Source organism: Phalangium opilio, unplaced genomic scaffold, assembly GCF_054372755.1.
Source record: "Phalangium opilio isolate 3A_F unplaced genomic scaffold, DU_Popi_V2 ptg001170l_1, whole genome shotgun sequence".
NCBI lineage: Eukaryota > Metazoa > Arthropoda > Arachnida > Opiliones > Phalangiidae > Phalangium > Phalangium opilio.
This window is the reverse complement of record NW_028324255.1, coordinates 10,409,525-10,436,053: the sequence shown is the minus strand read 5'-3', so window position 1 is coordinate 10,436,053 and position 26,529 is coordinate 10,409,525. Positions and strand designations below refer to the sequence as shown.

General features: G+C 37.1%; 3 protein-coding genes across 6 annotated transcripts; 2 read left to right on the top strand and 1 right to left on the bottom strand.

The window, feature by feature from the left end:
- The first annotated feature begins 178 nt into the window (after positions 1–178).
- On the top strand, positions 179–8,653 carry LOC149587208 (uncharacterized). The gene is made up of 2 exons (XM_089863698.1): positions 179–254; positions 7,272–8,653. The coding sequence occupies exon 2, from the start codon at positions 7,321–7,323 to the stop codon at positions 8,065–8,067; it is 747 nt and encodes a 248-aa protein (XP_089719824.1). The 5' UTR covers positions 179–254; positions 7,272–7,320; the 3' UTR covers positions 8,068–8,653.
- On the top strand, positions 868–3,754 carry LOC149587210 (uncharacterized). Of its 3 annotated transcripts, none has more exons than XM_089863696.1 (6): positions 868–922; positions 1,028–1,437; positions 1,503–1,583; positions 1,666–1,890; positions 1,956–2,257; positions 2,536–3,754. In XM_089863696.1, exons 2-6 carry the CDS (start codon positions 1,116–1,118, stop codon positions 3,706–3,708), a joined length of 2,103 nt encoding a protein of 700 aa, XP_089719822.1. In that variant the 5' UTR covers positions 868–922; positions 1,028–1,115; the 3' UTR covers positions 3,709–3,754. The 3 variants fall into 3 exon arrangements, with proteins under 3 accessions (XP_089719822.1, XP_089719821.1, XP_089719823.1); XM_089863697.1 differs by lacking the exon at positions 868–922 and having other exon boundaries at positions 1,162–1,299; positions 1,367–1,437; XM_089863695.1 differs by having other exon boundaries at positions 882–1,437.
- LOC149587209 (uncharacterized) lies at positions 3,709–7,220 on the bottom strand. 2 transcript variants are annotated; one of them, XM_089863694.1, is made up of 7 exons: positions 5,882–7,220; positions 5,766–5,823; positions 5,309–5,669; positions 5,000–5,245; positions 4,699–4,923; positions 4,203–4,434; positions 3,709–4,133 (listed from the first exon to the last, which is right to left on the bottom strand). In XM_089863694.1, exons 1-7 carry the CDS (start codon positions 6,954–6,956, stop codon positions 3,754–3,756), a joined length of 2,577 nt encoding a protein of 858 aa, XP_089719820.1. In that variant the 5' UTR covers positions 6,957–7,220; the 3' UTR covers positions 3,709–3,753. The 2 variants fall into 2 exon arrangements, with proteins under 2 accessions (XP_089719820.1, XP_089719819.1); XM_089863693.1 differs by having other exon boundaries at positions 5,309–5,823.
- Positions 8,654–26,529: the final 17,876 nt, after the last annotated feature.

Below are 26,529 nucleotides of genomic sequence, written 5' to 3'. Positions count from 1 at the left end.
CTGGACATCAAAATGTCCAAACCAATAAATTTTTCGAAGTTTTGATAGCTTGACTATGATGATGCGACACTATTTTTGCACACTCCAGTCGACAATGTCCTATAAATTTTCCAGTCAAACAGGGGGGCCACTGGACACATGTCCTAAAAGAAATTTTTCTTATTTCCGGCCCTGCTCACGCGCGCTCGAATCGTGACGTCACCAGGGGTATATGGAGTATTCAACTGTCAAAATAGTTTGAAAAAATTCTGCGAGTAGGTTCCGAAAGCCGAGGTTTTAACAAGAACGAATTCAGGATACCATAAGAACGTGGAATGGTAACATTGTTCCCTGGTACCATGAAGTCATACTTTTTTCGAAAACCGTTACCGCCTTCGTCCTAGGTAACGCCTTAAAATCCGTTTTTAGCTCCATCGGTGGGTTATATATCAGTTAAAGTGGCTAGTATCACATTCAGCTTCTCTGGCCTTAAGCCTTGGCGTTACACGGCGAAGTTTGGAAAATCCGTTGTACTGACTTTGTCCCAGATAAATCAGGCTCTCTAATAAAAAATCTAGATTCTTTATAACCACTCTTTATAAATATATCAGTTCATCATTAACGATTTTAACAATTTTTTTCTTGACACCAACACCAACACTCCTAGACCTAGGAGACTCCATTTTCCATATTCCCAAATATAGGCCCCTCCCTCATATTATGAAAAGTATGACTTCATGGCACCAGCATTGCCTTGTTTCAACGTTCTTATGGTAGCCTGAATTCGTTCTTGGTTTTAATAATATTTGGAAAATTATAATGCATTATATAAATAGATATTTTGAATCAGAAAGATTTGATCTTTCAGATGGGAATAAAACCTATTAGTTTTAACAGGAACCGATACCATAACTTGGAATCCATAATTGGGCCGTTTTGTGAGGTAATGATTGGGGTAAAAGGGGGCTGGGCCTAATTGACGCTTCGAAAACGTCAGTTATGACGTCATGAGAAGCGTATATGCAGTAGATTTTTTTCCCTCCTACAGTTGGAACTGTAGTACCGGAAATCGCGTGTGTGTGTCGGCTCAGCTGCTGTAGAAACGTTCTTCTAAGTTTCCATCTTATTCTAGAAGAATGTCGGTCAAAGAAAAAAATAAAATTTTGAAGATAATTGAAGGGAAATTAAATCAAGTTGTGTTAGAGACTGTAATTTTTGAAGCTAACAATTCACTTGAAAACGGAATTTTCAATTTAAAAACTGAGGTTCAAATCGCTTTAGCCTCTATCAAGACAAGGCTTAGGGACTTCGAAAATTTGAGTAAAGCGCTTTGGCAAAAATGCATTAAAAATTATTGCGGAAATAAAAAGAAAGCATCATTTTTAAGGGAGTGGTATGCCACGAACTCCTATATTTTGGAAAAATCTCTCCAGTTTGTAGATAAGGTCTTAGCAAAATGTAAGTACACTACTTAATAGTCCTTTGATTGTTCCTCGAAAATTATTACATTTTTGCGTTTATAGACAGAGTATCTGTAGGAGCAACGAAAGATGATTTGCGTGAGACAATACTGTGCAATTTGGAATTAGAAATGGAATCTAACGGTATAAACTTTAAAATGAATTATGCCGTAAACATAAATTAAGACTAGGCCTATATTAATAAGATGTTGATAATATTCCCTAGATGAAGTCACTCAGGTTGACAACAATGTTATGGAATGCTTAATTCTATTGTGGGCAGACCAGAATTTCTTAGGCATACCGCAAAAAGACTTTGTGGATGTATTTCATCTGCTGGCTAGAGGAGTGCTAGAATATCTGATCCGCATGTCTTCAGTTTTTATGGAAGAATTTAACAAAAAAGCCACTGAATTTGAGCCTTTTAAATTTGAAGAGTCTGACGTTCCAAGTTAGTGTCTAATGTTAATAATTAAGTAAGGCTTGCAAACAAATAATGTTTTGGGTTATTTTTAGACTTCAAAGATCTTGATAGCCGGCTAATTTCATTAGGTGGAGGTGGGCTTTGCTTATTGCAAAGAAAATTTGAAAAAGAGCTAACTCAGCCAACCAAAAGGGGGAAGGCGTTACTCATGCTCAAGATTGTCAAAAAAATATACCTCAAACCAGACGAGAAGGGAGATAACTTACCAAATGATCTGAAATCTAGAGATAAGGGCTTTTTGTACTTCCTGAAACCGCAGTTTAGCAAGTTCCTATTTTTCTTTGATTGTTTAGTCAAACATCATTTCAACTCACTTTCACGTAAAGATCTCACGGTTAGTAAACTAGAAATGCTTAATTACAAAACCCAATGGACTATTAAATAAATTTCTCTCCAAAATTCAAACTACGAGTAAGTAATCGCTCGTAGAAATTTAAGGGATATTAAGCATATCACGCGGATATCCTGTATATTAAATCTCCTTATCCCATTTCACTATTGTGAATACTCACTCTTAGTTCAAACTTGGACTTATAATTTATTTAACTATGTATATTTTCATCAACCTGGTAAAATAATGAAATTTATCAAATATTTGGTTTAATTTTATAGGCTATCTGGCCCAACGTGACAGAAAATTTCGAACTACAACAAGTTCTTTTTAAAGAACTAAGGACACTCGTACCAAATGATCCTCTAATCGAGGAATTTGGGAGGAAATTAATAAAAAAAATGATGAACGCTCGCTTTGGTGATCTAGTCCACTCTCATTTTAAAGACAATGAAAACAAGAGTTTAGGAAAGGGAGGTGCAATGCTCAGGGATGAGTTATTTCAACTTAATACCACTAAAAAATCAAAGAAAAAATACTCAAATCCAAAAAATAAATCAAATGAAACTCTACCTTGTAAAGTCAAACCCACAAAAACCAAAACAAAGCCATTGGCAATTAAAAAAGTAACAACTAAAAAGAGAGCTACCAAAGGCCTGAAAACAATTGAAGTATGTGCCACCCTTAAAAAACCCGCCTTATGTGATGGGAAAAACTGTGATAATGTCCAAGCCACGCCAAAAAGTCAATCACTCCCTATTTCGCCAACTGTGATAACCCCTGCAGTCACTAATTCAGGTTTGGGGCTCTCACATTCGAATAAACAGCTGACTAATCACGGTCAACTAACTCCGATAAAAAAGAAGAATACGCAACCAGCAATCCCTAGAAATTTATTTTCTAGTCGAGGCAAGAGAAGTGCTAAAATTCCTTGTGCCATACCAAAAAAAACAGCGAGGATTACCTCGTGTGATGATAAAGATTGTGATAATGACCAAACCCTATCAAAGAGTCAAACACTCCCTATTTCGCCATCTGTGATATCCCCTGCCGTCACTAATTCAAGTTTGGAGCTCTCACATTTGAATAAACAGCTGACTAGTCACAGTCAACTAACTCCGTTAAAAAAGAAGCATACGCAACTTTCTAGTCGACGCAAGAGAAGTGCTAAGATTCCTTGTGCCATCCAAAAAAAAAAAACAGCGAGGATTACCTCACGTGATGATAAAGATTGTGATAATAACGAAACCCTGACAAAGAGTCAAACACTCCCTACTTTGCAAACTGTGATATCCCCAGTTCCTAGTTCAAGAAGAGCGCACACTGTTTCAAAGGCACAATTGGCAACTCACAGTGAACAACCTCCCAGGTTTATGAAACTTGCAAGCCCTAAACTTGTATTTTCTAGTCGAGCAAAGAGAAACACTAAGCCTCCAAAGAAATTGAACTTGTGATTTTATGTGTAATAAAAAAGGTTTAATCAGCCAAAGTTCAAGATATTATTCGTTTTTTTCTTTCTTTTTTGAGTCTTTCAATTTTTTTTTCAAATCCAGTTCAGCGATGGCAAGAGGAACTCCCCTGTATTGGTCTTTGGTTTTTTGACCATGAATGTCTTTTTTCATGATGAGGTTTCTTTGGGCATGAGCGTAGTTTGTTCCTGATAATTTACTAGCTGTGGAATACCGCATTTGCCCAAAAACACTTTCAATGGCACTGCCATTAATTCGCACAGGCAAGATAAAATTATCCGGATAATCACTGAGGAAATCATTGGCAAAATTAATGAATCCAAAAACAGTGACTCGCAATAAATCCCAGGTTTGCCAGGATAAAAATTTCTTTTGGGATGGAGAGTCAGGTTGGAATTCGCTATCGGCATCTGTTTTTGGGAAAATAATTTGTTTCATATTTTAAACGGATTTTCATTCCCAATTTCAAACTACCTCACCTAAAATTCCATCGAGCCAATTCTTGAAGAAGGTGTAGCCAGCCATCATTGACTCAACTACAGAATGATCAGACAATTCTACCCCTTTGTTGTTGCACAATAATCCATCCTCGAAAATCATTTTAGTATGACGAAGGTACTCTCTTGTCATCAATATCTCATCAGCATTAGGAGGCGGGGGCTTATTTTCTGGTTGCGCAATGCTTATAAGAGCAGTAAGCATCTGTTCTTGCTGTTAGGAAAATTATAAAATGTCAGGTTTTTTTTAAAGGGAGGATAAAGAGGAAAATCAAATGTTTTTTATTGATCCCATTAATTATTTCGAAATTTTTTTTTGTTTCTATATGCAGAGAAGTCTTATAATTAGTACAAAAATTGGTAAAAATCGGTTGATGTTCCCCGTTATTAAAGAATCCTCCGCCTGAGAACAAACACTTCTCAAGAGTCATCCTCAAGCGAAGAGTTAACTTAATTAAAACATCTTCGCGCAAGCTACCTGCATAATCTTGGCCGGTTTCACGTTTAACCTCGTCCAAGAGCCTCTCTCCACAAATGATTTAATTAATCCCTTAACTCTCCTGGCCTCCCCTCTTTTAGATCGGGCAATTTCTTCATTGCAAACTTGCAAAATAGCATTCCATCCAAATTGAATTGATTCAATTTCAAAAAGTTTAGAGCCTTTGGGTTTAGATGAGTAAAGCGCCGCTATCATACTTTTAAGCTAAAGAGAAATGCAATACAGTACAGTCAGGAATTCATTAAGTATTTATAGTGTCGGAAAGAATCAGTTATCATACTTGATGCGAAGGACAGATTATGAAGTGTATTTTACGGAAAGGCTTAAACGGATGTTGAAATGATGGTTTGATATCATGGTTACGGCATCCAAATTCATCAACTTCGTATCCAAAACAGCCTTTTACACACATTAATTCCTTAATGACGCTTAAGTTGGTTGAAGCACCGTCACAAACTAGGGCTCTTACTTGGAAGTCATTTAATTCAAAGAGCTGAATGACGTCAAAAATGCAACCGATTAGGGCCTGTATAAAACAAGAAAACAAATTTAAAATACTTAAATATTTGCAATACCAATTTAATATTACATCTTTTTTAATTGGTCCAGTAGACGTGATGTAGGGACCCATTACGTCAAAGTGAAATGACGCATCACGCCAGTAAAATTGCAAAATATAATCCGTGGCTTTCTGGGAATCTTCGTCACCTTTCAGACTTGCGTAAATGTCTGTAAGCATTCCATATTCCTCTGGTCTCATTGATAAACCTTGGAGCTCATTATTGCTTGAGTTCCACATAATTTTAGAGATCACCCGCACTTCATCAAACACCAAAACACCAGCACCTCGAGGTTCACTCAGCCCCTTTTTCTTTTGTTCTTCCTTCAAACTTTTATAAAGCGCTGCTTGATCTTCGATGTAATCATTGTTCATCCCTGGTTTTTGGAGTCTGGCGGTGGTAAAAATTTTTAAAGAGCTTTCACTAGGTAATTTTAGTATGTTGAATGACTGCAAAGCGGAAAAGGCAGCGGGACTGCGAACATACACGGCCAGAGCTAAGCGATAAGAGATCATCGACCATGAATTTCCCTTAGCTCCTATTTCTACATAAAAGAGGAGTATTTTAATAAAAAGAAGTCAGAATAGTTTTCAAATACCTACTGTTTTTAATTTGATCTTTAAAAAACGCCTGGGTTTGCTCTTGATGAACCCTATGCCTATCAGCGTTCCACACTTGTTTCATAGCACGCGTTACTTGCAAGTCTCCACTTTCTTTCACGATATCATCTAGATTCTTCGTTAACTCCGGATCATTCACTATCGTTTTGACTAACTGTGACATCTCTTTATTTTGTTGCTCCGACAAGACTATCTTCTGTTTTGAAAGTTTAATTTCTAGCGATGAAACTTTCTGTTTGAGGCTTTTATTTCTTTTTATTATGTTCGAAATCCTTTTTTTTGAGCTCCTTGGTGTTAAATAAGCAATGGCTCTTCGTGATCGCTCATCAGTTTTTAGCCGTTTGATTTTTTTTGGTGTGCATGTATTATCGCCTGGTTCAGTTTCTCTAGCTTGTGATAGTTTTCGTTTAGTCTTGTTACGAGCACAGTGTTTGGACAACCAAAAAGAACACTTTTGGCAAAATAATTTATCTTTTGATTGACCAGGTAGTATCAATTTTGTACAATTAGGAGACTCCATCCGATAAAACGGCAATTTAAAAATAACCAAAGAATTTGGCTGGCTACTTTCCGGTTCATTTAAGGACAGTTCATCTTCTGTAAATCCCTCACAAAGGCGGTACAGTCCATACGATGATACTTTTTGCAATAAAGGAATTAAGCTAGGGCATACTTCACATTTGCGTTCTTCATTATCAGCGTTGGAGAGTTTGATAATTGGCCCTATTCTTTCCTTTTCAATTCCGAAAATTTGCAGACTGGCGTTGAGGGTAGTCGCTGATATCACTATCCGCACAGGATTTATGTATGAATTTAATTCACTCCATTCATCGAAATCTTGAATGTTATTGTAGCTAAGCCTAGGCTTCGGATTGCGCGGTAAATGAACCCAACGTTTTCGCGAAATTATAAGCGAGCGAGTACGCAAAACTTTATCGTCATTAAAATCAATTACTTCTAAATCGTCAATCTGAGCTACTGTTAGATTTATGGCAGTTTTTAAAAGAGAAAAAACATAATTACTGTCATTCACCGACTCGCTCGCTGAGGCATCCATTTTTTATTTTCGACTATTGTAAAATTGTTGTCATTAGGGAATCATTGTTGTCATGGCAACGACAGGAAATGCAGTAGTTTTTGTAGCTACTGTAGGATTTTCTAAAACCCAATAAGAATACAGGAAAATTCAAACCGCCGCTGTTACGGCAGATCCCATCATACAAGGAGCTTGAACCCTATCCCTCTTTTACCCCACACAACGCAGCATAGGGTATATGCGCCATTGTGGATTCCTAGTTATGGTATCGGTTCCTGGTTTTAAAAATAGCGATTTTTGGTGACTCTAACACTTTAAATGTACTTGTTACTTCAGATATGCCGACAAGGAAAAGGAAACTAAAGCTTGGAACTTGCCCTTCACAATGTTTGCCTATATTGACCCAAATAAATTTATTTCCGAAGATACCAGAAAGAAACTTAATGGAAGAAAGAAAAGGGCTGATAATGGACAAAAACTTTTTAAAAGTGATGCAGAACCTTCAACTTGTAGGCAGTCGAGTCCAGAAAGAGAAATAGAAGGCGCCCCAGAATCCTCTGTTAAACAAGCAAATATTGAATTTGGTTTGAATGCTCCCGAAACTGAGGTCTGTGAGCTGCCCTTACATCAAGAAAGAAGAGATGTTTCAGTGCAAGGAAACACCTATTTTTCTGAATCCTTTAGTATTATGAATTCAGTTAAAACTGAGAAGGATTTAAGCCGTATGACTGGTATCTCCACTTTCAAATTATTTTACTCTGTTGTGGAATCTATGACAATGTTAATAAATTTCGAATCTCACATCCCAATGGACGGACTTTCTCTTCTAGTTTTAATGAAAATTAAACTGAACTTGACGTACGGGGTTCTTTCTACTATGTTTAATATTTCTGATACCATTTGCCGCAGATACTTTAAACAAACAGTGTTTATTGTGGCAGATGTTTTTAAATGCGCAATCAAATGGCCCTCAAGGAAAGAAATTATTAATAGCATGCCCCAATGTTTTAAAGACTTTGAAAAAACTGTGGTGGTATTGGAATGTACCGAAATTCCAATAGAGAAACCTAAATGTAGAATCTTGTCTAATTCTTATAACCAAGAACGAATTCAGGATACCATGGTAGCCTGAATTCGTTCTTGTTATAACAAAGGTAATGACACTGTTAAAGTTTTGGTCGGCGTTTCTCCCGCTGGTTTGATTACATTTTTGAGTAGTGCTTATGGAGGAAGAGCATCTGACAAATTTATCACTTTGCACAGTAAAGTATTGGACAAGTTAACACCATATGTTGACGCATGCATGGTAGATAGGGGATTCAGAATAGAGACCGAATGTTTAGAAAAAGGAATCGAAATTTTTATCCCAACATTTCTGAATAAATCTAAACAGTTTACGGAAACAAAATCACTCGAAAACTTGAAAATAGCAAAAGCAAGAGTGCACGTAGAGAGAGCGATACAAAGATTAAAACATTTTTCAATCTTTAATGAAAAACTGGATTGGGAGGTGACGTCTTTCATTAACCCTATGTTTTTAATCGCAGCTGGCATTGTAAACTTGTCATCACAAATATCTGATGAAGTTAGATTTTAATAAAATGGACATTTGGCTTTTAAAAAATTATTTTAATTGTGAACAGTTTTACAATTTTATCCCACTAATTGCGGTATCAATAAAATAAAATAAAATTGTTTTAACCAATTTCAAAACAAAATCTTTGTCCTTTTTACTACAGTGACTAGTATGTCGGCGTTTTTTTCTAAAATTGGCCAAGTGACATTGTTCAAAATTTAAAACTGCCATCCCTGGCTAAATCTGTCCGTAATATTTATGTTTTTTCTTCAAAACATAATTTTTTTCCTTCCATTTTTTGTTTAACTCGGCGATTGAAAGGGTGGCTCCTTTCATGGAACACCTTCTTATTTCCATAACAATGTAGTGCATGTATATATTGCGTAGCACATCGACCAGGAGAATCTTTCCCATCTTTCGAGCATCTTCTGATATTTTTCTTCTTTCCCTTGCTTAATTGTTTCAGAGCATAGACTCTTGTCAAGTTCTTTTGCCACAGAAATGTGGATTTCATACCATCCATCATATCCCCCTTTATGTTATTGGAGAAATCAGTAAAGCTTTTTAGTTCATCATTGTTTTCAGTGTAGTGGTTAGACAGAGTTGAAAATTTCTGCATAACACGAAAAATGTTAATATGTTTACGAGGGGTGCTTTGGGTTTGGAAGACTTCGGTTTTATTATCAAGCTTAGGAGAGCAATTTTGGTTTAGCATCACTGTACATTCACTTGGGAGTTTTGGAGGTGGTGCATTCATGATTCTGGAGGAGTTGGTGTTGATTCCATGGAGAATGCGTGCTGAGGTAGCTGAAGGAGTTTCACCGCAGCCTACCTTTTTTATGAAGAGCCAGAGCAGAACATTCAGCGCTAAAGGTTTTTCTCTTACTGTATGTTGTTGATCAACTGTTGGTTCCTTATGCACGGACTTCACTTCTTTAAAATGGCAAATTTCTTGAAATGGTATGGATTCATGAATTGTTACACTGTTCACTTTGAGTTTACCCCATTGTTGCTTCAAAGAAGTGCGCTTACGCCCTCAAGAGGCTCTACACCATCATAGGTATTCTCATAGTAAGTTTAAATAATCTTTTGTTTAAACTTTAGAAACGTATTTAGGCTTTCGTTATCTTTTTTTTTTTGGTACATCAATTGTACTAATTAAATTGAATTTAACTCAGTGTTATTCTTCCATTTGAGTATTTTATTCGAGTGTTTATCATTGCACTCGAGTGTATTCTATTTAGCAGGTTTTTTACAATATTACGATATCAAAACGTAAATTTTTTTTATGTTTTGTAGTACATCATATAAATCTGAGTGTACTTTAGATTCACAGTTCTGGGTGTGAAGCGTGTATCCATTTATTTTGAATCTTTTGCAGGTAAAAAGTGTTCTTTGTGAACCACTCTATTGGATATCTTTGTGAATCCAAAGTGTTCTGTGTGAACAAATTAATTGGATCATTACTATACCAAAGCCTTCTGTGTGCACAAATTAATTGGATCATTACGATACCAAAGTCTTTTATGTGAACTATTTAATTAGTTTCAATATTTAAAATGGTTTCTCGAGAAAGAGCTACGAGGCAAAAAAACCTACAAGGTTGGGTAAAACAGAGTAAAGCTTTGAAAAAAGCAAGCTAATCAACTTGTGGATATGAAATACTACTTGAAAAACAAGGAGTATTATCAGAAAAGAAATTCAAAAACCAATGCGACCCGCAAACCTTCAATTGAGAGAGCAAAGAGAAATAAGAGAACTATGCCACCAGGTGGCGCCACTAATGTTCTGAAAAAAAACAAAAAGACCAGTAAGAAACCTTTTCCGCTGGGTAAAATGGGTTTCGCATAAAAGAAACTAAATAAAGGAATTTTTAGGACGAGAAACAAGAAACTCATAGCTGAAAGTTTCAAACGATTTTTAGTGACAAGGCTAACTGAAAGATTATGTACAACAAAATCTTTGGACAGCTTGACTAGAGACGGGAATTCAAAGTTACTCTCTCGAAACCTAAAATGCCAATTGCTAGCGTGTAAAATTTTACACTTGAAAAGGCAATTATATTCGGCATACAATTACCATCTTACAAGGACCGTTAGTGAATTTTTGTATAAGAAATTGGTACTGTTAATCAGGACAGTTTAACGGATGTAGTGGGTGGTAAAAGGCTTCACAGTAGTCTCAAAGAGGCCTATTTCCGTGAAACAACCTATTATCCAATTGGAAATAATGGCAATATATTGAAAAATGACCACGAGTTACGCTACGCCAGAGTTATCCAATTGGATGCTGATGGTCATGTATGTCAAGTGCTAAGAGACCGCGTTACCCATGGCAATAAAGAATTGTTCGTTGACGAAATGGTCAATTTCGTTACATTAAAAATAACAACAAAGCTGGTGATGATGAGAGTCTTTCAAGTAAATAATTCGGGAGTGGTTACGAATCTTTTTAACATTGTTGAAACTGAGGAGAAAAATCCGAAAAGAAATTTCGTGATCAATGAAAGTGGTCTTATACAAACTAAACCAAAAACCGTTTATTGGGAATGCAGTGATATTTGTAATGTTAGAACTCGAGCCATTGCGAAAGTGCTAACTTTCATAAACGCGGTTGCGAATGCGAATGAAAAATCAGTGACTAAAATTTTTGAGTCAGGTTTGGACCTTTGCGATTTTAGAAATAAATTTTGCTCTAAATCCAACGTGTCTATAACACCAGATGGTGCTGAGATCATGGTGAGAATAGTTCCTTTCCTGGGACACACGGCTTATTGCGATGATAGTGAAGATTGCCAAAGCTATTTACGTTCTTTTGCTGAACTGGCTCCTCATTATTCGGGAATTAGAACTATTTTGAATAATATTTATCACGTGAAGGCGTTGCTTAACGCGTTAACAAAGATTTCGAATGAAATTGAAAGTGGTGACTACGATTCTCTCACGAATGTCATGGGAGAATTGAGAAAAATCCTTGCCGCAAGAGGAAAAATCTTTTATAACGAGGAAAACAATGCGTCCACAGGAAGCGCAAACGCTCCAAGACCGAGTCTCGATGAAAGTGAAATCTTGAGTCTTTACGAAAGTCAATTTGTTCGAGCGGCGCTAAATAATAAAGAATTTCACGCCACTCCCTGTGACTGCTGCTTAAGATTGTACAAAAAATCTGATTTGAGATCAATAGAAAAAATGGTAGACAGTGCTGTTTTCGATAACGAGGCCTATCTGATTTTAAGAGCTGGCTGGATAATGAACAATTCAGAAACAAGAGAGGCAGACAAGCTTCTATGTCGTTACTGCTCTACGAATTTACGAAAGGGGAAAGTTCCCATCAGATGCTTCCTGAACAACTTGTTGGTTGACAATCCTCCGACAAGTGTCATTGATTTAAACATGTTTGAGAAAGTTTTAATTCAGCTTGTGAAGCCCTTCCACACTGTGGTGCGGTTAGGTACTAAAACCAATTCCAACATGCAGTTCGGTACGGTTAAAGCTTTAAAGGGAAGAGTAATTTAACTTCCAATACCCGTGGAGAAAAATTTGAAAATGATTCCCAAATCATTGCCCAAAAATCACGAACTGCATATCCTAGTGAATGGCGTTCCCACTGCGGACAAAAAGGTTTGGCAACAGGTTGTTTGCCTCGAAAAAGTGTTGAAAGCGTTCACTGTGCTGAAAAAAATTAATCCTTTGTATAAGGACATTGATATTTCGGCAATGAGCGAGGAATATATTTGTGGAACGCAAGATATTGATGGAAATGAAAATTCATTGACTCCCCATGAATTACTGAGCGTAACAGATCCACTTGCGTTGCTTAACGATGGATCTGATGCGGTGACACGCGCTTCCGCTGCGGTTCCAACAGAAGGACCACCGGATAGTCCTCACGACGTCCAAGGTGACCAAAACGCTTCTAACATGCAGGAGCAGGATGAAAATCAGTCTAGCCTTGCACCAGGCAAGGTCTACAATATTTTAACACATCCCGAGGCTTTGTTGCGAAAACTTTCTGAGGGAGAAGTAAATGATCTGTACGATCACTACTCTATTCATCCGGTGCACGTCCAACCACCGAAAGATTTATTGGCCGCTTACCAAATGAAGCGCGTCGAAGCCGCGCCGATTAGTACTTGGGACAAAAACTCTTGAGTACTAGAGCTTCGTTCATTTGCTCCCCGAGGGTCGCTACGGAAAGCACGATGATAGACCATTTGGGAAATGAACTGAAACAGTGTATCGTTTATCTCGTCTTTTGAACAAATGTCCAATTTTTTGACGAGATTACGCCTATGTGTTTCATTCTTATCAAGAATGCGAAATGAAGGCGATCTCTAGCAGTTTGAACTACGTTCTTCGTGTTAAAAAACCCTTGCCAATTGGGGTTGAAAACTTGCTCAGTCGCATTGAATCTGGCGATGAAGAACTTGAGAGTAATTTAGCCACTTTCTTGGGTCATATTCGAGGAACTAAGGACAACTGGTACAAGGTCCTTATGTGCGTTTTGGCGATGATACGGGAATTTGGTCCTCCCACTTGGCTCTTGACTTTTAATCCTGCCTAATACGATGTTATGGAACTGCACGATCACTTGAGAAAAATTAATTCAGACGTTCCAGGAGTAGAGTCGATGACGGTGGCTGAATTGTTGAATTTCGACCCACTTAGCGTCAATTTGCACTTTCACAGCAAAGTTCGAACGCTGCTAAACAACTTTGTTTGTGTAAGCAAAATCCAGTTCTTGGCATGATAGAACATCATTTTTGGTGGGTTGAATACCAATCTCGAGGTTTACCTCACTACCACATGCTATTGTGGGCCAAGGACGCTCCAAAGATCGGAACTTCTTCGACCGATACTATTTTGGATTACGTGCAAAAACACGTCACGTGTTCGATGCCAAGCGCATCCGTAAGTCCGGAACTGCACCGGCTGGTAAAAAAATTCCAAACTCACAAATGCATCTCCAGTTGTTATTAGAAGGTCAAAAATTCTAAAAAGAAATTACAAGTGTGTCGTTACGGTTTCCCTAGAAACGTAACAAACGTTGCCACTATGAATGCCGTTAGATCAGTTACTCGTCACCGTAAAATGAAAAAGGTGCAGAAACGACTGTACGACTTGCCGAGAAAACAGCACGAAGTTTTAGTCAATGATTACAATCCCGCGCTACTTTTGGCTTCCAAAGCCAACATGGATTTGCAATTTGTCGCTGACAAATCGGAAATAGTGGCAAACTATGTCACGGCGTACGTCACAAAGGGAGACCGGGCTGACATGGACCAAACTTTTGCCGAGTTAGGGCACGAAAGTTTGCGCAAAAGATTATTTGCCTATAGATTGAAATCACTGACTTCTAAGTCAGTAGGCATATGCGAAGCTATGGATCTTATGTTGGGCCAAGATCTTTACAAAAAATTCGACAGCACTAGATTTATAAACACTAACTTGAAAGATAACCGATCGAGAGGTTTGAAAGGTTACAGGGAACTCGAACGTTTGAGGGAAACTGACCCCGAAAGCAAGGACACTTGCCAAAAAGGGTTCGTCGACGACAAGTATCCAAATCGTCCCGACAGCTTGGAAAATCTTAGTTTGCAGGAATTTGGTCAGTTTTACAACTATGCGAAGCACTCTGAGGGTTTCGAGAAAAATGCGAATGTAATCGTGTTGAAAAACAATCTGGGTTTCATGAGAAAGAGAATTAGAGCATTTCATTCACAACCCGATAGAGGAGAAAGAATAGTATTGTCACGCTCTACTGATGCTCTTCAAACCGTGGCGTGACTAAACTGAGCTATTAGGCGAGTTTGAAACCTACGCGGATGCTTTCGAAAACTCGCTTTCAATGTTAAAAGACATGAGAGAATATCACGAGAAAATCTCGGTTTCCAAAGAAGTTGAAAAGAAACAGAAGGCTTTTAAAAAGGCGAAAGAGCCAGAAACTATAATTTCGGAGGCAGAAAGTGAGGACGATGAAAATGCCCTGCAAGGGAAAGAAATTGTTATCGAAACCGAACACGCGATGGCTGGTGTGGAAGCTGCCATGGAAATGAATTTCGAGACTGATGTTGACAATGTGGCGTTACTGAACTCGTACCAAAGGAGAATTTATGATCACATCATGGATCACTTCTCCCAAGAGGGAGAAAAATCTGGAAACAAGTGCCTTTTTGTGTCGGGACCTGGTGGCACTGGCAAATCGTTTCTTATCGACACTCTCGCCAACGCCGTAAGGCAACGCTTTCAAAATCCTGCTATCGTGGCAATTGCCGCGCCAATGGGTTTGGCAGCGTTGAATGTTAATGGCGTAACATTACACAGAATACTAATGTTGCCGGTAGATCATAGGCGTATCGCCGAAAACCATTCCCTGAGTTCTGATAATATGGGCATTATGTTGGTAATCACTTTTCGCAAAATGAGCAACTGAGAATAGCTGTTGGTAATCACTTTCGCAAAATGAGCCACAAGACGCCAGTGAATTTTTGATGGTCTTCTTGACGAAACTAAGCCAAGAAATGGAAGCCGATTACTCTAAGGCTCTAAAAGATCTTTTTTGGTCAAAGTCTCGAAACGTTACCAAATGCCCCAAATGTCAAGTTGAACAAAATTCGGAAAACATTGTTCAAAGCAACATTTTCAATCTTCCGCTTGAAAACCGAGATAAAATTGATTGGAAATCTTTAGAAAAAAGGATGAGATTAACAGAAATGCGATGCCTATTTTGTAATAATTCTACAATACAAGAGCGTGATGTATTGATATCCAGCGGAAAGTACGTATTTCTGTGTCTTCTACGTGGCGATTACAATGATGGTCGATCAATTAAGATTTCGACTAAAAAACATCAAGTTTCGAAAATCAAAAAGTCACAATGAACAAGATGCTTTTTACCTCTCCGAGTGACGTATGTCACGGAGAGGTTCTGTAACGATCGTGTGTGTGTGTCTGTCTGTGTGTCTGTGTGTCTGTCTGTTGTTACACCCACGTGACCGCGTTCGCAGTTTCCAAATCGGAGCAAACGTGTTCGCCATTTCCGAACTGCTTTCACAGTCACGGAAATGGCTCCTCTACTTGAGTTCTCACACCACCATCTTCTGGTCTTTGTCCATCCCACACGGACACCAGTATGTACTTACTGCCTTCTAATCACCACCGTTTTTTTGTCTTCGTCCATCCCACATGGACACCAGTCTGTATATACTGGCTTCTAATCACCACCATCTTCTGGTCTTCGTCCATTCCACTTGGACACCAGTCTGTACATACTGGCTTCTAATCACCACCATCATCTGGTCTTTGTCCATCCCACTTGGACACCAGTCTGTACATACTGGCTTCTAAACACCACCATCTTCTGGTCTTTGTCCATCCCACTTGGACACCAGTCTGTACATACTTGCTTCTAAACACCACCATCTACTGGTCTTCCGTCTATTCCACATAGACACCAATCTGTCCCATTGGCTTCTAACTCCATCGTCATCGTTAAGTTTAAGACATTCGCGGCGATCAGCTAAGGTTACGAGAAACGTCTAGCCTCCCTAGGGTGGGTTGTCCACCAAAGGTTTTCGCAATTGCGGTTGTTCTTGCTTTAAAGTGTAGTTCGACACCCTTATATACTACCTATTTGAGTAAGGCGAAGCAACCGGCGTATGCTTCATTTCAAACGCCAATATTAGTCAAGTCTCTCAAGAATGTTTAATTGTTCTTTATCAAAACGATGTAACGCTCAATAAGGCAAACAACTGACGAAGAAAATATTTAGTATTAATTATATTTATTTTAATATTTAAGATAATCTTGTTTCTCAACTCAAAATTAATACGGAAAGAGTTAAAAAGCAGCTTATGTTTTTGTCTGTGTGTGTCCGTCCATTGTTACACTAGTGCGTCGCGTTAGCAGTTAGCCTTGTGTTGATGTGTTAAGAAATCATACAGAACCTTAATATTCCCTTTTTCCATAATATAAAGAGAATATGTGGAAGTATTTTTCGTAATTATGATGCATTTAGTACTTTTGTAGCTTTAACGCTCTGTTTCATTTTGATATTCCAAAGATTTTTTTTAATATTGTTATTTGAAATGGCTTTTTATATATTACTTAAGCTATACTACATCTGTATATAGAATAATCCTTGGTTTAGTGACTTCGTAAAGAAAACTAAGACGTAGACTTCGGCGGGTATAACAAGTATTATCCGCAATAGGCTTAGTAAAACAAAGTATAAATAATTGAGGCATGAGGTGAAGTAAACTTTTGGCTTTGATTTTCGTGTCTGAAATGAAGAGACATTAACGGTTCAGAGTGAGCCGAAAGTTAAATACACTCTTAAAAAATCAGGTTAAGATTTTATAATAGAAGAAAAGATCATGGTGGCAATTAGATTAGTAAAAGGGCTAATGGTAAACGGGTAGTAGCTACAGGCTTATTATTCTCTTTATGGTGGCAAACTAAGAATATTGTTGAGGTGAGACGAGACGATAGTGTTTACACTGCAAACCAGTTGTGAATGTACCTATCAGAATATAGGGTAAACAGCTGAAGCGTAGACTTCATTTCCTGTTCTTTTCCCCATTGATTTCCATGTGTCCAAGATTTATCCTTATTGGATGTAAAATGTCGCCTGCTTTACTGTATATTCGCAATGCTTGGAATACTGCTTCAATATTTCGTAAATTTTTACTTCAAAAAAGTGAAATAATTCCATATCTAGGTAAATAAGTTTGTAGTAGTAGACCTCTTGACTCGGAGAGGTAATATTTTGGTTTTCCCAACTTGTTAAAACTAAAGGGGTGATTATTCATAAACGGAACGGGACATTTGGGCGCCGACATTTAGGCGCCGATCATTTAGGCACCGCCACTTAGGCGCCGGGACAGTTAGGCGCCGCGACATTTAGGCTCCCAACAATTTGGCACCGAGACATTTAGGCTCCGCGACAATTTGGCACCGAGACATTTAGGCTCCGCGACAATTTGGTACTGAGATATTTAGACGCCGAGACAATTAGGCACCGCGACATTGCAGTAAAATTTTCGTGAAAGATTTGAGATATTTAATAAAAAAACAAGACAAGTACTTTTAGGCTTATATTCTTCTTATTCAACTGACATCGGAGTTCAACCATGTTGTTGTTTATCTTCATTGACTTCCCAAAATAATATGCCTTTTCCGAATTATTGTTTATCTTCTTTGACTTTCCAAAATAATATGCCTTTTCCAAGATATTGTTGTTTATCTACATTGACTTCCCAGAATAATATGCCTTTTTCTAAATATTGTTGTTTATCTTCTTTGACTTCCCAAAATAATATGCCTTTTCCAAGATATTGTTGTTTATCATCATTGACTTCCCAGAATAATACGCCTTTTCCAAAATATTGTGGTTTATCTTCATTGACTTCCCAAAATAATATGCCTTTTCCAAATTATTGTTTATCCTCTTTGACTTCCCAAAATAATATGCCTTTTCCAAAATATTGTTGTTTATCTTCTTTGACTTCCCAGAATAATATGCCTTTTCCTAAATATTGTTGTTTATCACCTTTGACTTCCCAAAGTAATATGCCTTTTCCAAAATATTTTGTTGTTTATCTTCATTGACTTCCCAAAATAGTAAGCCCTTTCCTAAATATTGTTTTTATCTTCATTGACTTCCCAAAATAATATGCCTTTTCCAAAATATTGTTTATCTTCAATGACTTTCCAAAATAATATGCTTTTTCCAAATTATTGTTTATCTTCATTGACTTCCCAAAATTATATGCCTTTTCCAAAATATTGTTGTTTATCTTCATTGACTGCCCAAAATAATATGCCTCTTCCAAATTATTGTTTATCTTCTTTGACTTCCCAGAATAATATGCCTTTTCCTAGATATTGTTGTTTATCTTCTTTGACTTCCCAAAATAATATGCCTTTTCCAAATTATTGTTTATCTTCTTTGACTTCCCAAAATAATATGCCTTTTCCTAAATATTTTTGTTTATCGTCTTTGACTTCCTAAAATAATATGCCTTTTCCAAGATATTTTGTTGTTTATCTTCATTGACTTCCCAAAATAATAAGCCTTTTCCAAAATATTGTTTTTCATTTTCATTGACTTCTCAACTGAGGTTAGGTTAGGTTAGGTTAGGTTTTTTTTTATTATTTTAGGACATGTTTTGTAAAAACAGGTAAGTTTTCGTGTCCTTTAATGGGGATTGCGAACATAGTCATGCAGTGACGCACAGGGACAAAACACGGGTTGCCAAATTGAGAGGTCATTACGGATTTTTAGAAGAAATAGTGGAAAAAGTTTTGGCGCCTAAATGTCGCGGAGCTTAAATGTCACGGCGCCTAAATGTCGCGGGGCCTAAATGTCACGGCGCCTATATGTCGCGGCGCCTAAATGTCACGGCGCCTAATTGTCTTGGCGGCTAAATGGCGGCGCCTAAATAACCAGCGCCTAAGTGGCGGCGGCTAAATGTCACGGACCGTTAGCCGAGGGACATTATGTGAACTTTGTGAGAAAAGACAACGGCTGGTACGAGTTCAGCGATACTATGATTAGAAAAAGAGAGATTCGTCAGTAACTTGACTGACGTCACTGTTCTGCTTTTGGAAAGAGTATAGACATTTTAAAGGGAATGTTAAGCGCCCGGATTCCTAACAAAATGAACCCGTAGTAAACATTAAAATCAATGCTACGTATCAGATGGTTTCATGTCCTGCCAGAGATGTACGAATAGTTTCATATTACCTTTAGAGTAATTCATGACTAGGTAAAATTGTCGGCCCTCGAGAAATTTTCATGGTTCATTTCGGAGTTATCTTGGCAATAGCTGTGAAAAGGGAGCGGAGGGAGGGTTGTAGGGCCTTGCTATTGCTACGAGAAGAAAAAAATCATGTCTTGCATTAATCAAAAGATTTCTAAGAGGAAGGTTTACAGTAACCTGTACGTTTCAGGTCCCAGCCTCTTTTGGAAGTAATAGAATCGAAACAAGGCCAGGTGGGATAATCTTTTTTGGTCAAAGTCGCGAAACGTTACCAAATACCCCTAATGTCAAGTTGAACAAAATTCGGAAAATATTGTTGAAAGCAACATTTTCCATCTTCCACTAGAAAACCGAGATAAAATTTGTATTGATATCCAGCGTTAAGAACGTACTTCTGTCTGTTCGAAGGTGATTACAAAGAAGGTTGACCAATTAACATTACAACTAAAGTATTAAGTTTCGAAAATCAACGTGTCACTTTAAACGAGATGCTTTTTAAAACTGAATGGGCGATTACTCATAACGGTAAACAGTTGGCCGAGGGACATTATGTGAACTTTGTGAGGAAAGACAACGGCTGGTACGAAGTTAGTGACGCAATGATTAGAAAAAGAAAGCGCTTCGTCAGTGGACTGCACTTCGAAATAATACAGACATTTTAAAGGTAATGTAAAGTGCCTGGAGTCCTTATAAAATTTAAGCCGGAGGAAACACTAAAATTAATGGTACCTGGCAAAGTTGTACAAATAGTTTCATATTCCCTTTAAAGTAATTCATGACTGGGTAAAATTATCAACCCTAGAGCAAGTTTAAGGTTTTCGATGGTTCAGTGTTAACTTTGAAAGAGTTGTCTTGGCAATAGCTGTGAAAAGGGAGAGGTGGGACGGTTATAGGGCTTAGCTATTGCTACGAAAGAATAAAAGCCACAAATCTTGCGTTAATTTTAGAATTTCTAAGAGGTAGAAATTAAAAATAAAAGCGGAACCCCTGTTGGTAAAGCGTTTCAACTAAATATGATTCCTTTATTAGATCGTAAAAAAGGCTACTTAACACTGAACAGACTTGTTGAACCGAAATTTATACACTAGTATCTAAATTTTAAACCAATATCAATTCCAATTAATTTTTTCAAAGAGTTCACTAAATATCAGTTTCACAACTTCATTAACAACGCTCTAATTTTTTTCGTTAAAACACCCTTCAAATTTATACATGACTCATTCTAAAAAGTTTCAAATAATCCACAAGGTTTTATAAAACCATAGAATTAATAATCTAAACTATATAGTTCTGGAACACCATAATAGCTGAGATTTTATATTAAAATAATATCTTTTAGTATATCCTTTTCTTTGTATAATTTTTGTACAATATACCAGTAATAGTACTTTGGCTAAAAATCAATATGAACTAATTTAATTGTCTGATTAACTAACACCCTACACTTTGTGTAGAAATTGGTTTTCAAAGTGTAATATAACTTTTCGCTATTGTGGTTACCAAAAAAATATAGACATTGCCCCCATAAGTAAAACAATAACAAAACAATTTTTTTCAATCAAAATATTCCGCGAACTTTTGCATATTCTCTTTGTGTTTCTAAACAGCTAGAGTAAACTGTCTGTGTTACAGGTGGCGTTTCCTAGCCACCACCCCTCTATGCATTGTAAAGGCGTTAGATAAGTGGCAATAAGTCGCGAGATGACTTGGTCCAATTAGCTAGCTGAACTTAAATCAGCAGGGGTAGAATTTGCAAACATTTTCTGGAAAGTATTTAAAATACATTTAAAATTTAATAACCATTTCATTGTTTTTTTTGGTAACCCATGTTCAAAATAATGATTATAAAACAGCAGTGTTCCTTAAGTTTAAGCTAAGAGTTGCGTGATAAAATTTTATATTTAAATGAACATATAATAGCCAGCAAATGGTAGAGTTTTATTTCAAACCCCCCCCCTGTTTACACAACCAATATAACCAAAAGCGACATAGAAATGTCGCTTCTGATATAACCAAGTACAACATTGTTTCGATAAATGAGTAATTTCCTTCAACTACATGCATATCGTATCAAAATGCGCCAACAGAAAGTTATTTCATCATAGCCAACAAGAGTAAAATGAAATACTAATAATACGATACCCTATAGAACTTCCAAAACCATCATTATGAAAAAAAACCCACAACAAGAAGTACGACAGGCACGACGTATCAAGAGATATCCATATTCAATTTCTCTACTGAAATAACAGACGATTTGGATAGGCACGTTCAAAGAGTGCAAGTGATTAAGAACAACAAAGATGCACAAAGAAATAACTTTTGTATTGGCTACAGCTATAGAGCTATTTCAGTGGGGGAAAAATTTCGTCTGCTACGAAAATTGGGCCTGCCTTTGAGTGTAGGGCGGACATTTTTCTCTATGGGCAAATAGCATTGGTGACGTAGCCATTACCCCCTCTGAAATAGCTCTATACCAATTCCAAAAAATACATCTCAATTCTTCAACTTTGCTACATAACTCCTTTACAACTAGGCAAGCTGTCCACAAACAAAATAGAAACTCGTTAAAGGATTCACAAAATAACTTCTTCAAACAAAGGTTGCCTAATAACGGCTGTATATGTACTGTCGGGAGTTTAGCCCACTTCTGTAAGCCTAGCTTCTGGGCGAAAAAGTTTTGAGGGAATAAAGGCCTTGTCAGCATGCCTACCCTACAGGAACTGATTACCCCGTGTCCGAGGGTGGTGAAACACCCCAAATCCCCCCTCTTTCACCACCCGATTAAACCTCAATTACTTCACTCGTTACTCTTTCATCACCGTGGACTTTCAATTCACCAGTGCATTAAAACTTCGTAATTAAAACCATCGCAAATCAATGTGCATTGAAACTTCGTAATTAAAACCATCGCAAATCAATGTGCATTGAAACTTCGTAATTAAAACCATCGCTAATCAATGTGCATTGAAACTTCGTAATTAAAACCATCGCAATTCAATTTGCCTTGAAACTTCGTAATTAAAACCATCGAAATTCAATTTGCATTGAAACTTCGTAATTAAAACCATCGAAATTCAATTTGCATTGAAACTTCGTAATTAAAACCATCGCAATGAACGTTTGACATACAAAAAAAGCCCGATGAAATCGGTTATTAAAAATGCCAATTAATGACACTCACTTATCAACCACTAACGCTATCATGCAATAATAATGAATACGAAAAATGTTTATGAAATAAATTGAAATTATCACTAACAATTAAAGGGCATCTGAATAACTCTCATATTTTACATCAACAAGGACTCAAGGAGGAGAAAAAACAAGATGGCCTCGCCCATAATTAAGCCACATCGTTTACGTACTCTCGCTATCCCTACTACAATAAATATACTTCTAGTGAAATATCCTCTAATATACCGGTCAGAGGGAATAATTTTTCAATGGCTGCTTGGCAAAGAGAATCAAATATCGCCAACGCCCGTTACAAAATCACTAATACTACTACTACTACCACTACTACTCAGGTAAAACTATCAGTCCCATCGATACCTTGTAATTAAGAAGAAACTAAAACATTTCCAAAGCCCGCTCGGACTTTCTTTTAAATTCTTCTCGATTTGAGGAGAAATACACGTAAATTCTAATAATAAACACCACTCTATGTATAACGTTGGTATTTACTTGCTTTTGCTTCTTAAAAATTCCCCTCTATTTCTTTGAATTTTGAAATCGGGGATCGGGATGATTGATGGCGTGAAACCCTTATTGTCCACGGGTGACCGGAATTTTAAAGGGAGTGTTAAACCATACATTTAAATTAAGGCAATACTAAAATCCTCTCTCTGGCTTTAAATATATCGAGCAAACGTAAACCACAATTCACAAAGCTTAACCTTACCTGTACAATTAAATGCAATGCTTAAACTTACTATTATAATCCCCACCCTTTTAAAATACACGAACGAAAAATATCACCTCACCACAATTCTCTCACGTTCACTCTCCCTCCCTTCAATGACGAACGAAAAATTTTATACTGCCAAAGGCATAAAATAACCATTTCCTCCTTTAGCTCTGACATAAACATTTCTTTGGGTAACTCTGACCACATTCCAAATCGCGAAAAACTACTACCACGACCACGACCACCACCACCACCACCACTCCTACAGGCTCGCGGGACAAACTAATAGCCTCATCGTATATATACGATGTGGCTAAAAAGGCAAAAAAATTCGCTTTATCATGTGTGATTAAAGCGCCAGCCATCTTTCGTTATGTGGTCATAATATTTGGTAATTGAATCCCTCATACGAAACTGATTTGCTCAATGATGAATTGTGATCGAATGTTAGCGAATGCTGCCAAACAAAACAAGGGGATCTAGCTCATAATTAAGCCATATCACTTGTGATCTCTCGCCATCCCTTATTCAATCAATTTTCTCTTACTGAAATATCCTCTATTATACGGGTGAATGGGGGGCGGGTATTTTTCCTTTGCCAGCGATGCAACGTGGATCACACTTGTCTAAGGCCATACTTACTTCCGTTAAAAAGATACTATGGCCATAATCTTCCAAGCACGCGCCTAGACAATCCTCTATAGGCTCTTCCCCTCTGACCGCTTCAATCTCCTTTTCCTCTCTTGAGGCTGATTTAGCACCGTTAAAAGTATTATAGACATCGTCTTCAAGCTCTTCTACTCATGATGCATTCCTCAAAAATTCTCATTGATATATGTATAGAGTGTTTCACAACAAATGAAAAATTTTATTCTACATTTCAAATACTGTAATTTTTAAACTAACTTCATATATAAAGTACAACATTATATACTTATCGAAATCTATGTTATTGGATATGAGTTCGTATAATTAACGATACTTAGTACTTCTTTAAGCTATTAGAAATAGATCAACCCCTAATGTATGTCAGTACAAAAAACATGAAATTATTCAAATTTTAATTACAGTAAGACTGAAGGGACAGATATTATAAAAAACCGTCTTGGTTTGGACCAAGGCCGAAAAAACACACGATATGTCTGAGGTTTATCAATTGACTGAAGTTCAGATATTGCAATTTCTTTTTAAATTATTTTTATTCCTTTAATCGTTAATCAATATTTGATTCAATCAACTGATTTTTACTGTTAATCGATCTATTCCCTCTAAATTAATTTAAAAAATTACATATCTACGCTTTTTCAAAAATAATTCCATTTTCCGAAAACATTTTATCATGAAATTAATTATTTTGAAGGGATTTCGTGTCGATACTCTTTAACTTCTAAGCACCTTGACGGACACAGTTTTAATTCTTGCTGCCGTGACAAATTTTCAAGTTTGCACCAAAATAGTTCAAATCTGTTGTAAGTTGCTGAAAAATTATGATAAAGAATTTATTTTGCTCAAACTAATTTATAAACTTATGTCGTCTACTTAAGACAAAGCAACAACCTCGGTCCTGTGTGGTTTCTTTTAATAGGTAGTTCTACTTTTATGCACTGGAAAAATATGATATCGGTATAAATATAACCAAAGGAATAAGTTTACATAAAAATAAATATTTCTCAGTTCCAATGACTTGTTATTTCCCGAGGAAATAAAGTGGTTGAACACATCATACCTTACCAGTTCTGCCAAGGACCGATCATACAGAAATTACATAAGGAGAAACTAAAACACAGGGGCGATGCCGCCATTGGGGTCTTCTCCCTCTCGCCTAGAAGCACCGCTAAAGGCAGTGCGAGTTGACTTGCCTCCCGCCTGTAGTGAACTTTGGCACCGTCTGGCGATGGCCCTTGGTGCAAGGAAGAATACCCCTATGGTCGCCTCGCCCTTGTGTGTTTTCCGAAATGGTCTCTACGCCTGATAAAATGATTACGCGTAATACGTAACCGGTGTACAAGTTGCGCCAAAAATGTAGTAAGGGGTTCCAAATCTAGATTGATTTATGGCCAAGAAGCTTTGAAGTTCGGAGAGGGAAACTGCAATGCAACCTTTCTTTCATAGTCGCGACAAAAAAATGTAACATTTCGATATTCGAAGTTAAATGTATAAATTCGCGCCCCCAATATATGCATCCACTATTAAATATTTACATTTTCCTTTCGAGTTATATCAAGGATCGCTTGCTCTTTTTAGACACTTCGTATAATAATTCAAATATTCAATATTCATCCCCCAACACGTACTCCCTTCAAAATAATTAATTTCATGATAAAATGTTTTCGGAAAATGGAATTATTCTTGAAAAAGCGGAGATATATATTTTTTTCAATTAATTTAGAGGGAATAGATCGATTAACAGTAAAAATCAGTTGATTGAATCAAATATTGATTAAAGATTAAAGGAATAAAAATAATTTAAAAAGAAATTGCAATATCTGAACTTCAGTCAATAGGGGATTGTAAAAAAGAAAGAGGTCACGTGAAAGTGTTTTCAGTACTGCCAGATAACTTTAAAAAGAAGGCTGGACATATTTAAAACGTCCTACTACACCCCCTCCCCCGCCCATAATGTTTTTTTTTTGGTGGGACAAGGCCTAACTGAAAACTTTATTTTGTGGATTTGGGCGCTGCAGATAATTAAACGTTTTAATTTAAAACTGAAGCTGAGTTTTTCTTTTACTACGTGCAATATGAAGTACGATTGCATTACATTGATGTTCATTTTTTATAAATAAAGGTCCAACTAATAGCGTTTTCCTTTGGGTCCTCGCGGAGCGCTCGCATGGAGGAATAAAACTAGGAGATCCTATTCTTCAAAAACAGTCTTTAACGAAGCTGGAAACTACAACTACCATTTTTATTGCTCCTTGGGAGCGCTCCGCGAGGACCCAAAGGAAAACGCTATAAAGGAGCGTCTGCTCGAAGGTTCAAAGGAGCGTCTGCTCGAAGGTTCAAAGCAGCTGCACCACGTGACGAAACACTTTTTAGTGCCTTCCCCCCCTATTTGTTTCCCCTCCTAATCTTTTTACAATCCCCTATTGATAAACCTCAGACATATCGTTTGTTTTTTCGACCTTGGTCCAAACCAAGACGTTTTTAGCCATATCGTAGTATACGATAGGCTCTTAGTTTGACCCGAGCCGTCCGTAGTAGTAGTAGTAGTAGTAGTAGTAGTGGCCGGGGTTGTCGCTTCGTTATCGTCAGATTTTAGCTTAAAAGGAACTTTATATTACCACAACCCACCCATAGGGGTTACTGGGCTCGGTTAGAGATTTAATTATAATTAAAATTTTTT